This window comes from Aegilops tauschii, chromosome 3, assembly GCF_002575655.3.
Source record: "Aegilops tauschii subsp. strangulata cultivar AL8/78 chromosome 3, Aet v6.0, whole genome shotgun sequence".
In the NCBI taxonomy this organism is placed as follows: Eukaryota; Viridiplantae; Streptophyta; class Magnoliopsida; order Poales; family Poaceae; genus Aegilops; species Aegilops tauschii.
Genome location: NC_053037.3, coordinates 476,657,177 through 476,671,348, shown reverse-complemented (window position 1 = coordinate 476,671,348; position 14,172 = coordinate 476,657,177). Strand labels below are relative to the sequence as shown.

Sequence of the window (14,172 nt, the reverse complement as noted above, 5' to 3'; positions counted from 1 at the left end):
TGGGTGATAAGGGGATGCAATTCTATGATTAACATCATACTTAGCAAGCATTTTACGGAAAGCACCATGAATAAAGTGTGAACCACCATCAGTCATTAAATATCTAGGGACTCCAAACCTCGGAAAAATAATTTCTTTAAGCATCTTAATAGAAGTGTTATGATCAGCACTACTAGTTGGAATAACTTCTACCCACTTAGTAACGTAATCTACAACAACTAAAATATGTGTATACCCATTAGAGGAAGGAAAAGGTCCCATGTAATCAAAGCCCCAAACATCAAATGGTTCAATAACAATGAATAATTCATAGGCATTTCTTGACGTCTACTAATATTACCAATTCTTTGACATTCATCACAAGATAAGACAAACTTACGAGCATCCTTGAAGAGAGTAGGCCAATAATAACCAGATTGCAAGACCTTATGTGCAGTTCTATCTCCAGCGTGGTGTCCTCCATAAGCTTCGGAGTGACACTTGCATAGGATCTGTTCCTGTTCATGCTCAGGTACACAATGTCTAATAACACCATCTACTCCTTCTTTATAAAGATGTGGGTCATCTCAAAAGTAATGTCTTAAATCATATAAAAACTTTTTCTTTTGCTGGTATGTGAAACTAGGTGGTATAAATTTAGCAACAATGTAATTAGCATAATCAGCATACCATGGAGCAGTACGAGAAGCATTTATGACATTTAATTGTTCATCAGGAAAGCTATCATCAATAGGTAGTGGGTCATCAAGAACATTCTCTAACCTAGACAAGTTGTCTGCAACGGGGTTCTCAGCTCCCTTTCTATCAATAATATGCAAATCAAATTCTTGTAGCAAGAGAACCCATCTAATAAGTCTAGGCTTAGCACCTTTCTTTTCCATAAGGTATTTAATAGCAGCATGATCAGTGTGAATAGTTACTTTAGAATCAACAATATAAGGTCTGAACTTATCACAAGCAAAAACAACTACTAAGAATTCCTTTTCAGTAGTAGCATAATTTCTCTGGGCATTGTCTAAAGTTTTACTAGCATATTGAATAACATTTAATTTCTTATCAACCCTTTGCCCTAGAACAGCACCTACAGCATAATCACTAGCATCACACATAATTTCAAAGGGTAAATTCCAATCAGGTGGCTGAACGATAGGTGCAGAAATCAATGCTTTCTTAAGTATTTCAAATGCTTCTACACAATCATCATCAAAGACAAAAGGTATATCTTTTTGTAATAGATTAGTCAGAGGCCGAGAAATTTTTGAGAAGTCCTTAATGAACCTCCTATAAAAACCGGCATGACCAAGGAAACTTCTTATACCTTTGATGTCCTTGGGACATGGCATCTTTTCAATAGCATCAACTTTAGCTTTATCAACTTCAATGCCTCTTTCAGAAATTTTATGCCCCAAGACAATGGCTTCATTAACCATAAAGTGGCACTTCTCCCAATTCAAGACAAGATTAGTTTCTTCACATCTCTGCAAAACTCGATCAAGGTTGCTCAAGCAATCATCAAAAGAGGATCCATAAACGGAGAAATCGTCCATGAAACCTCACAAATCTTTTCACAAAAATCAGAGAATATAGCCATCATGCATCTTTGAAAGGTAGCAGGTGCATTACATAAACCAAAAGGCATACGTCTATAAGCAAAAGTACCGAAAGGCCAAGTAAAAGTGGTCTTTGCTTGATCATCAGCTGACACAGGTATTTGAGAGAAACCAGAGTAACCATCTAGAAAGCAAAAATGTGTATGTTTAGATAATATTTCTAGCATTTGATCAATAAAAGGCAAGGGGTAATGATCTTTTTTAGTAGCTTTATTTAATTTACGGAAATCAATTACCATCCTATAACCTGTAATAATTCTTTGCGGAATCAATTCATCTTTATCATTAGGAACGACAATAATACCTCCCTTCTTAGGGACACAATGGACAGGACTTACCCACTGACTATCAGCAATGGGATAAATTATACCTGCCTCAAGGAGCTTTAATATTTCCTTTCTTACCACTTCTTTCATCTTAGGATTCAGCCGTCGTTGGTGATAAATAACTGGTTTGGCGTCTTTCTCCAGATTTATTTTGTGTTGACATAGAGTGGGACTAATGCCCTTAAGATCATCAAGAGTTCACGGTGCTTCTTCAGAGTTTTCAATAATTTCTCTTCCTCATGCTCTGAAAGGTTAGCACTAATAATAACATGATATATCTTCTTTTCATCAAGATAAGCATATTTAAGAGTATCGGGCAATGGTTTAAGCTCAAACACGGGATCACCCTTGGGTGGAGGAGGATCCCTTAGGATTTCAACAGGCAGGTTGTGTTTCAAAATAGGTCCCTGTTTAAAGAATACTTCATCTATTTCCCATCTTTCATTCATAAACATATCATTTTCATGATCTAGCAAATATTGTTCTAAAGGATCATTAGGAGGCACGGCAATAGAAGAAAGACCAACAATTTCATCTTTACTAGGCAATTCCTCATCGCGAGGTTGTCTACGAAATTTAGAAAAATTAAACTCATGAGACATATCATCCAAACCAATAGTACAACATCCTTTTCGCAGTCTATCTTAGTATTAACAGTGTTCAAGAAGGGTCTACCAAATATAATGGGACAAAAGCTATCTTGTGGGGAACCAAGAACAAGAAAATCAGCAGGATATTTTGCCTTCCCACACAAGACTTCAACATCTCTGACAATCCCAATTGGTGAAATAGTCTCTCTATTGGCAAGCTTAATGGTGACATCAATTTCTTCTAACTCAACGGGTGCAATATCATGCATAATTTCTCGATATAAAGAAATAGGTATTGCACTAGCACTAGCACCCATATCACATAAGCCATGATAACCATGATCTCCTATTTTAACAGAAATAATAGGCATGCCTACCACAGGTCTATGTTTATCTTTAGCACCAGGTTTAGCAATTCTAGCAGTTTCCTCACAGAAATAAATAACATGCCCATCGATATTACATCCAAGAGATCTTTAGCAATAGCAATATTAGGTTCAACTTTAACTTGCTCAGGGGGTGTATAAGTTCTAATATTACTTTTACGAACCACAGTTGAAGCTTTAGCATGATCCTTTATTCTAACAGGGAAAGGTGGTTTCTCAACATAAGTAGTAGGAACAATAGGATCATTATAAGTGATAGTCTTTTCTTCAACTTTAATAGGTTCGACTACTTTTACTTCTATGGGAGGATGATATTTAAACCACTTCTCTTTAGGGAGATCAACACGAGCAGCACCAGATTCACAAAAAGAAGCTACTATCTCAGAGTCAAGTCCATATTTAGTGCTAAATTTACGGAAAACATCGGTATCCATAAAAGATTTAACACAATCAAACTTAGGTGTTATACCTGCCTCCTTACCTTCGTCGAGATCCCAATCTTCAGAGTTGCGTTTAATTCTTTCCAATAAATTCCATTTGAATTCAATAGTCTTCATCATAAAAGAACCAGTACAAGAAGTATCGAGCATGGAGCGATTGTTGTCAGAAAGCCGAGCATAAAAATTTTGAATAATCATTTCTCTTGAGAGCTCATGATTGGGGCATGAATATAACATTGACTTAAGCCTTCCCCAAGCTTGAGCGATGCTTTCTCCTTCGCGAGGCCAAAAATTATATATATATATAATTACGATCACGATGAACAAGATGCATAGGATAAAACATCTGATGAAATTCCAATTTCAATCGCTTGTAGTCCCATGATCCCATATCATCACATAACCTATACCATGTCAATGCATCTCCCTTCAAAGATAAAGGGAAGACCTTCTTCTTGATAACATCATCGGGCATACCTGCAAGCTTAAATAATCCACAAACTTCATCCACATAGATTAAGTGTAAATCGGGATGCAATATTCCATCTCCTGCAAAAGGATTAGCTAGCAGTTTCTCTATCATACCCGAAGGAATTTCAAAGTAAACATTTTCAGTAGGTTCAGTAGGTTGAGGAGCAACTATTTGCTCTACCGGTCGGGGTGAAGATACCCCGAACAAGCCCCTCAAGGGATTACTTTCCATAGTAACAAGTGACCGTAAATTTCAGCACACTATATAAATTTTTCCTTACCAACCAAAGGCGCTTCACTCCCCGGCAACGGTGCCAGAAAAGAGTCTTGATGACCCACAAGTATAGGGGATCTATCGTAGTCCTTTCGATAAGTAAGAGTGTCGAACCCAACGAGGAGCAGAAGGAAATGATAAGCGGTTTTCAGTAAGGTATTCTCTACAAGCACAGAAATTATCGGTAACAGATAGTTTTGTGATAAGGTAATTGGTAACGAGTAACAAGTAACAAGTGTAAATAAAGTGCAGCAAGATGGCCCAATCCTTTTTGTAGGAAAGGACAAGCCTAGACAATTTCTTATATGAAGGAAAACGCTCCCGAGGACACATGGGTATTATCGTCAAGCTAGTTTTCACCACGTTCATATGATTCGCGTTCGGTATATTGATAATTTGATATGTGGGTGGACCGGTGCTTGGGTGATGTCCTTACTTGGACAAGCATCTCACTTATGATTAACTCCTATTGCAAGTATCCGCAACTACAAAAGAAGTATTAAGGTAAACCTAACCATAGCATGAAACATATGGATCCAAATCAGCCCCTTACGAAGCAACGCATAAACTAGGGTTTAAGCTTCTGTCACTCTAGCAACCCATCATCTACTTATTACTTCCCAATGCCTTCCTCTAGGCCCAAACAATGGAGAAGTGTCATGTAGTCGACGTTCACATAACACCACTAGAGGAGAGACAGCATACATCTCATCAAAATATCGAACGAATACCAAATTCACATGACTACTAATAGCAAGACTTCTCCCATGTCCTCAGGAACAAACGTAACTACTCACAAATCATATTCATGTTCATAATCAGAGGAGTATTAATGCATATAGGATCTGAACATATGATCTTCCACCAAATAAACCAACTAGCATCAACTACAAGGAGTAATCAACACTACTAGCAACCTACAGGTACCAATCTGAGGCTTTGGGACAAAGATTGGATACAAGAGATGTACTAGGGTTTGAGAGGAGATAGTGCTGGTGAAGATGTTAATGAAGATTGGCCCCCCTCCCGATGAGAGGAGCATTGGTGATGATGATTTCCCCCTGCCGGAGGGAAGTTTCCCCGGCAGAATGCTACCTCTTGAACACTGCGTTGGTTTTCCCTTGAAGAGGAAAGGGTGATGCAGCAAAGTAGCGTAAGTATTTCCCTCAGTTTTTGAGAACCAAGGTATCAATCCAGTAGGAGGCCACGTACGAGTCCCTCGCATCTACACAAACAAATGAATCCTCGCAACCAACGCAATAAAGGGGTTGTCAATCCCTTCACGGTCACTTACGAGAGTGAGATCTGATAGATATGATAAGATAATATTTTTGGTATTTTTATGATAAAGATGCAAAGTAAAGAAAGCAAAATAAAAATGGCGCCAGAAATAGCTTGTTGTCGGGAAATTAATATGATGGAAAATAGACCCGGGGGCCATAGGTTTCACTAGTGGCTTCCCTCAAGAGCATAAGTATTACGGTGGGTGAACAAATTACTGTTGAGCAATTGACAGAATTGAGCATAGTTATGAGAATATCTAGGTATGATCATGTATATAGGCATCACGTCCGAGACAAGTAGACCGACTCCTGCCTGCATCTACTACTATTACTCCAAACGTCGACCGCTATCCAGCATGCATCTAGAGTATTAAGTTCAAAAGAACACAGTAACGCTTTAAGCAAGATGACATGATGTAGAGGGATAAACTCATGCAATATGATATAAACCCCATCTTGTTATCCTCGATGGCAACAATACAATACGTGCCTTGCTGCCCCTACTGTCACTGGGAAAGGACACCGCAAGATTGAACCCAAAGCTAAGCACTTCTCCCATTGCAAGAAAGATCAATCTAGTAGGCCAAACCAAACTGATAATTCAAAGAGACTTGCAAAGATAACCAATCATACATAAAAGAATTCAGAGAAGATTCAAATATTGTTCATAGATAAACTTGATCATAAACCCACAATTCATCGGTCTCAACAAACACACCGCAAAAGAAGATTACATCGAATAGATCTCCACGAGAGAGGGGGAGAACATTGTATTGAGATCCAAAAAGAGAGAAGAAGTCATCTAGCTAATAACTATGGACCCGAAGGTCTGAGGTAAACTACTCACACATCATCGAAGAGGCTATGGTGTTGATGTAGAAGCCCTCCGTGATCGATGCCCCCTCCGGCGGAGCTCCGGAAAAGGCCCCAAGATGGGATCTCACGGGTACAGAAGGTTGCGGCGGTGGAATTAGGTTTTTGGCTCCGTATCTGGTAGTTTGGGGGTACGTAGGTATATATAGGAGGAAGAAGTACGTCGGTGGAGCAACATGGGGCCCACGAGGGTGGATGGCGCGCCCAGGGGGTAGGCACGCCCCCTACCTCGTGCCCTCCTGGTTGATGTCTTGACGTAGGGTCCAAGTCCTCTGGATCACGTTCGTTCCGAAAATCACGTTCCCAAAGGTTTCATTCCGTTTGGACTCCATCTGATATTCTTTTTCTGCGAAACTCTGAAATAGGCAAAAAAACAGCAATTCTGGGCTGGGCCTCCGGTTAATAGGTTAGTCCCAAAAATAATATAAAAGTGTATAATAAAGCCCATTAATGTCCAAAACAGAATATAATATAGCATGGAACAATCAAAAATTATAGATACGTTGGAGACGTATCGCAGAACAGCTCTGCCGGAGCCCTAGATTCTGGGCTGGGCCTCCGGTTAATAGGTTAGTCCCAAAAATAATATAAAAGTGTATAATAAAGCCCATTAATGTCCAAAACAGAATATAATATAGCATGGAACAATCAAAAATTATAGATACGTTGGAGACGTATCGCAGAACAGCTCTGCCGGAGCCCTAGATTGGTTCAGCCAAGGTTCTGCCTCGTGGCGGCGGAGTTTCGTCCCTTAAGCTTGCTTATGATTTTTTCTCGGACGAAAGACTTCATATAGCAGAAGATGCGCACTGGAGGGCCATCAGGGGGCCCACGAGGCAGGGGCCGCGCCCAGGGGGTAGGGCGCGCCCCCCGCCCTCGTGGCCAGGGTGTGGGCCCACTCTGGTATTTTCTTTGCTTAGTATTTTTTATTATTTCCAAAAATAACTTCCGTGGAGTTTCAGGACTTTTGGAGTTGTGCAAAATACGTCTCTAATATTTGCTCCTTTTCCAGCCCAGAATTCCAGCTGCCGGAATTCTTCCTCTTCATGTAAACCTTGTAAAATAAGAGAGAATAGGCATAAGTATTATGACATAACGTGTAATAACAGCCCATAATGCAATAAATATCAATATAAAAGCATGATGCAAAATGGACATATCAATACCTGTAGAGCATCTTTATAATCACCCAGTTATGTTGTGACATTTGATAGCACACAAGGTATTCCTCCGGTATCCGGGAGTTACATAATCTCATAGTCGAAGGAATATGTATTTGACATGAAGAAAGCAATAGCAATAAAACTGAACGATCAATATGCTAAGCTAACGGATGGGTCTTGTGCATCACATCATTCTCCCAATGATGTGATCCCGTTATCAAATGACAACGCATGTCCATGGTTAGGAAACCTTAACCATCTTTGATCAACGAGCTAGCCAAGTAGAGGCTCACTAGGGACACAATGTTTGTCTATGTATTCACACATGTATTTGGGTTTCCGATCAATACAATTCTAGCATGAATAATAAACATTATCATGAATAAGGAAATATAAAATAACAACTTTATTATTGCCTCTAGGGCATATTTCCTTCAACGAGCACCACCAAAATCCCTCGTTCGAGACGCTCCAGCAAACCCGCACCATCCTCTTAGGTGGCAGCCAATGGCAGATCTGTATCAGGCAACACCAGAATACGCCGCCTTTTGCGATGTCGTCCTCGCGTGTGAAAGCAAATCACCGCCCAACCGACATATCAAGGATGAAGAATCTCCGGTATGGTCAAACAATACCCTCACTAGCTGTTCTCGACGCCAGTGCCACCTCCCAACCTACAGCATTGCCTCAAATTGCCGCGCACACACCGGCTCACGCCACTGTGCGTAGATCACGAAGGACCCCAAGACGCAGTGTCCCACAACCGTAGATCTGGAGTCATCACAGACCAAGCTGAGAGTCCACCTTGAACCCCCACATATCTGGAGCTCGATGTCGAAAATATCGCCACAAGCCACGTACGTGAGTCCGTTGTAGGGCACATTCAGAGGCCACTCAGCCTCGAGCACCACTGCCACAAGCCAAGGGCACAAGCCTCCTGCCATCGAGCACCTCCATCGCTACATTGCAGCCACCAGCTACCTCTGGACCATAACCAACCACCAACAAGATGGACCCGCCGTCTGGCTCGCCTCGAGGAATTGGTCACCATGGAAGAGGAGTGTGCCGCCGAGAGGGAGCGCTGTGTCCAAGACCTGGCGAAGACGCTCTAGAATTCCCCGGGTTGCCCCTCCCAAGTGACAGGGGAGATAATTAAAATTGTATCCTTTGTTGGTAATGGTGGTTTCTCGAACTATGAGAAAAATTACCTATTGCTAACTACCAAGCACTAAAAAACCTTGTTTACAAACACATTCTGGACAATGATGGTTGGGCTCCGTGGTGTGTGAAATTACCGCTTGCTACAAACTCTTGATCTTTGCTTTTGTGGCCAAAAAACTGCTTATGAGCACCCAAGCTTTACAAATCTTGCCTACAAGAACATTATGGACAACGGTGACTATCGTCCGCCATGTGTCCACTATTACGAAGACTCCGAAAAAATATTCATTCACTGAGCCGGACGGTAAGTGTTTGGCAACACATTGACGTTCTCCCGGGTTCAGATGTAAAAACTCGATGGAATCAACAGTTTTGATGATTCCATTTGCACATCGGTTCTCCTTACCATCCGCTGAAAAATATGAGATGCTAGAAACATGAAGATCTTCTAAGATGAATACAATTGTACCTCCTCCACTCTAAGAAATGTCATCCCCGATCTCACACTTTGGACTCGTCGGTTTAGGGCACCGAGCGAAAAGGTCACCGCCTACTCTTGGCGGCAATGCCTCTTCTCATGTGCAAATGTTCTCATGCAATCTTTCAGTTGTCATAGTCTAGTAACGGGTTAAATTATTTGAGCAATATATTCAGATGAATGAACTCCCCCTTCTCTACCCCTCCCCCCTTCCTCAGCCTTGCCGAAAAAAAGACATGACAAAACATAATCTTCTTCAAGCTCCAAACATTTTTTTTGTCCCTCGAAGAAACTATTCACGTCAGATATCTGAGAGACATCAAATTCCAGGTGGGACAATCAATTCCCTATAGCCTTCTACAAAAGAATAATAACGGGTCGATTAGACTTGTTTGAACATACAAATCCTTTAGAGCATCTCCAACATATGCGCGCTAAAAAAGTTTTGCAGCGCTGAAATAGTGTTTTCGCGCGCGAGGTTTACCAGACGCACAAAAACATGGCGCCCAACCTGGCGGCCCCACATGCAGCAGCCCGCGCGCACAAGCTGACGTCCCAAATTTGCAGCCCCGCAGCCCGCGTGCACTAAATTTACAGCTTCGTTTTTGTGCGTGCTCTATTTTACAGCTTAGCTGGAGTGCTGTTTTTGATCGCGCGCCTATATAGGTATCTTTTCCAGTGCGCGCTTTATTTGGCTCGTCTGTTAGAGATGCTCTTACACCAGGGATGGTGACCGACAAGCATATTCATTCAATAGCTGATATTCACTCGGTCACTCCCATAAAAAACACACATATATTCACATCAACAAGCAAATTATATAACGAGATGTCATAAACTGATCATGCGTATTAAACACATTATTGTTTAGATCAACTTGTTGTGTCCATAATTTAATATCCTTATTTGATACAAAAAACGGGCGATCATACTTGTCTTAATATACAAACCCTTTACTCTAGGCACGGTGACATACATGCATAGAAAGTTAATAACAAATATTAACATCAGGAAGCAACTAATATACACCAGATGCACAGTTTTATATTTTTTGAGAGAGTGAATTTCAGTTTATGTCCCTGTACCTTGATATATTTTACGCTTATTAGCCCATCTAATAACTTTTCATCCGGATTACCTCATTTAGCAAAAGTTTTATCATTTTGACCTCTTTTAAAGTATTTTAGGTTGCTCATAGCTCTTTTAGTAGTTCTTTTGTTAGACAAAGCGCCAATGGAGCCTTGTCTAGTACAACCCGGCACCACGGAGCAAATGTGGTGAAGAAAACTTGTGGTGGAAGCAATAAACAAGGAGTTGTGTGACGTGAAGAAGAAACCCGTCAAGGTGAAGGAGAGCGTATGTTCACATGATGACCGTGAGAAGAAATGATGTCCAACTAAGCCATCCAACCAGTTAGGTTACGAGGAAAAAACACAAGGAGAAAATTTGGGTTGAATCAAGCTACACACGATAGATGACTAAATGGGGTAGAAAGTAGAAACTAGCAAAACTTACGCTAAATGAGGTAAAAAGTGGCAAAACATTTGGTAAATAGGGTAATCTAAAAGAATAGTTGATAAATGATACAATTTATGCCAAAAATGTCAAAATAGAGGATAAAAAAATTGGAATTCACTCTTTTTTAGATGGAAATGGCACAAACTGATCAAGTGTATTAAAAACAAACAACCTATTGCTTTAAACCATGCATGCGAGCTACATGCAAGGATGGAAAAGGCGGTTGGCGTAAGGGAGGCGGTTGGCCTTCGCCTGGTGCCTAGGTGGTGCTTAAGGGCCCTAGGCGGTAATATAGGTTTTACTGTCAGGGTGTATTTGTGATTATTATATATGTGTCGATATTAATTTAAGGCATATAAATAAGTTAACTATCAGCTGCTGCCATTGGATATGACCCGTTTGGCATATCAGTGCGGTATGGCATCATTTCTCGCTTGAGTAGACAATTCTTTGCTTGTCCTATCTAGACTTCCATTTATGCCCTAGGTGAGACATTTGGCCATCGTCAAATGCCTAAGCGTGCCTAAACGCCTTCTAGGCACTGTCTTTTTCAACAGAGGCTACATGTATGTTTGGTAGAGAAGATGACACGACCTCAAAGAAGGCACAATCCATACAATCATGTCTATAGTTTAATATCCATGGTAGATATACTTGATAAAAAGTCGGTAATATACGTACCTTTTTTTCGCCAAACACGGTAACAGACAGACACAGAGAGTCAGTAACACAGATATTAACATAAGGACGCAAATTATATACACGAAATGACACAAACTGATCACACATCATTGTTCTACCGTGTCCAAAACTTAAAATATCCATGCATGTCATAAGCTTGTAACCGCGTAAAGTTACAAATTAACCTCCTGTCGTCTGCTTCCCGCGTAGTAAACAAAGATGAAGCCACAGTACTGTAAAACTACCCAACGAGGCGACAGACGGTCGAAAAATGGAAACCACCGTGGCTAAGATTCAGCTGAACCTTACCTTCCCACCACGGAGGCAATCATCCCATGCAGCCTGCCGGTTCCTCCGCCGGAGCGCCGGGCGCGGAAGCACAGGGTAGACGTCGGTGACGCCGCCCCGCCGTCCGCTTCTTCGTCCTCTCCCCTTGACGTGGACGAGAAGGACGACCGCGGCGGGCTCGCCACCAGCCTCTTCCTCCGGCTGTACTCCTTGGACGGTGAGGGAGCCGGCATCGTGTGGCTCCTGCGGAACATCGTCGGGACGAAGCTGGCCGGCTTGGAGGACGAGAGCAGCTTCTTGGAGGACTCCGACTTGGTGATCTTCGTCTTGCTGTAGTAGGAAGGCGGCGGCGTGATGGGCGGGAGCGCCCTGGACGAGGCGCCGTCGTTCTTGGGCGTCCCCGGCGCCGACTCCCAGAGGAACGGCACCGAGCCGGCGGAGGCGACGCCGTAGTAGGTGCGGAAGGAGGGGTTGGAGAGGGAGGCGTCCGGAGCGAGGAGGCGGCTGGCCATGGTGGTCGGCCTCTCCTCCTGCATCATCACGTCCCGGAGCGTCCTCTGGCTGGAGCTCATCCTCCCTTTGCCTGGCTAGTTTTGCTCGTCTCTTCCCAGATGAGACTAGACGTACGCAATGTGAGTTCGGAATCTAGTGTGAGATACTTCTTGAAATGTGAGATGTGCTGTGCTGACCTTGAAACGGGAGGGAGAGAGCAGACATCAGGCATGTGATCCGGGGCAAGTAGCACATGGATCCAGTAGGTTTGCCGCTGACTTTGGGATGGTTTAATGCATGCCACTTAAACTTATTGCGCCCGGAGACGAATGGGCCATGACTTGCTTCGGTTAACCATATACCTGTCGGCTTCCCAGGTGGCTGAGGAGCTTCGGTGGCTGTTGGCTACGACGACGACTGGAACAACGTCACTGTCAGCAGCCTACCCGCGACTAGCAATAATACAACCACGACCACTGCCAAGTCAGCACCAAAGAAAGCCAAGTGGACCAATCAGGGCGAGGACCGCGTCATCGCCAGGCCAACTCGAATCAAGCATGCCAACCGGAGGTTCGTGGGTCCACAGTGGGTCAGCTCTACATAAGTCTGAGAGAGAGCGAAAGAAGGGCATCCGGGCTTGGATCAGGCACAAGGCAACGGCACCGGCTCCTCCTACTCTTTCCCTTTTCTCTGCAATTTGTAACTGAGAGAGACTTGTGGTGTATCCCCAACCTGTACTCGCTTGAGAAATATTCAGAGAATAACTAGTTCCTAACAGTCACCCCCCGGCGGCGATGGTGTGTTCCAGATCTTTATTTTCCCAGTGCCGACGGGCGATGACCTCTCTTGGGCGGTCCACATTGAGAGAGTGGAAGTCCAGTACTCCGCTTTGTCGGTCCCGACGACCATGATGCTTCATTGCTTCTGGAGGAAAGTGTGGGTGCGGATCACGGGTGTTCCACACGACATATTCGACGACATGCCCTTCTCTCGCCGCCAGATAATCATTCAGGCTCTCGTCGCTGTGATTAGTTTTCATTGGTTGATACTACGTTTGTAAATAATTTTGTTGTGTTTATTCTGCTAAGATTGTATATCTGCAGTCAGTAGTATTTTGGAACATGTCTGTAATAAACCAGTACACTTTTAGTAGCTCCTCTCTGATTTCTAATTCTGGACAGACTCCTTTGAATGTTCTCTTTTGCATGAGAAAGTTGGGTGCAATCTATCATGTCTTCCATGTCCTGTATGCTCATGAAGATCTAACCTATATATGCTATGAACAATAGATTTGCAAACTGGAATATTCTAAATTGGAATGTGAGAGGGATTAACTCCCCAGATAAATGGCTTGCTATCTCAAACAAGATTGAAGAATCTAGCTGTGCCATTCTGTGCATTCAGGAAACTAAGAGAGAAAGCTTTGACTCCTATCTGAAAAAATTCTGCCCCAAAAGAATTGATAAGTTTGAATACTTCCCCTTTGTTGGAGCCTCTGGTAGATTGCTAGCTCACTGCTTGGAATGATAATCTGTTTCATGCTCAGAAAATCTTTGAAAATAAAATTCTCCCTTTCTATTCAGTTCACCTCACTTCACAGTGGGGACACCTAGATCTTGACAAACATCTATGGCCCTTGTCATCAAGAGGAAAAGATGGAATTCATTGATTGGTTTTATAATATACAAACACCTTCTGATGTGGATTGGCTTGTTCTTTGTGATTTCAATTACATAAGATATCCAGAGAATAGGAACGGACAAGGGGTAACTTCTGCAGTTCAATGAAGCAATCAACAACCTTGGCCTAGTGGAGATTCCACTTAAAGGAAGAAATTTCACATGGAGTAACATGCAATCAGCTCCCTTGCTTGAAAAGTTAGATTGGATCTTTTCCTTTGAAGCATGGACCCTACACTACCCTGACACCACTGCCACTTCCTTATCCAAACCAATTTCCGATCATGCTCCTTCTATAGTCAAAATTGGCACAACCATCCCTAAGTCCTCACTCTTTAGATTTGAAAACTACTGGATTGAGCACACTGACTTCAAGGAAGTGGTCAAAAACATCTGGAGCCAAGAAACAAATGAACTTGATAGTGCCGAAAAGATCACAACTAAATTCAAAAGGTTAAG

At 42.4% G+C, this 14,172-nt stretch overlaps 1 protein-coding gene across 1 annotated transcript; it reads right to left on the bottom strand.

Annotated features, from left to right (window-relative positions):
• Nucleotides 1-11,309: 11,309 nt before the first annotated feature.
• Nucleotides 11,310-12,352, bottom strand: LOC109783199 (uncharacterized). Its single transcript, XM_020341799.4, has 2 exons — nt 12,232-12,352; nt 11,310-12,159 (listed from the first exon to the last, which is right to left on the bottom strand). The coding sequence occupies exon 2, from the start codon at nt 12,112-12,114 to the stop codon at nt 11,560-11,562; it is 555 nt and encodes a 184-aa protein (XP_020197388.1). The 5' UTR covers nt 12,115-12,159; nt 12,232-12,352; the 3' UTR covers nt 11,310-11,559.
• Nucleotides 12,353-14,172: the final 1,820 nt, after the last annotated feature.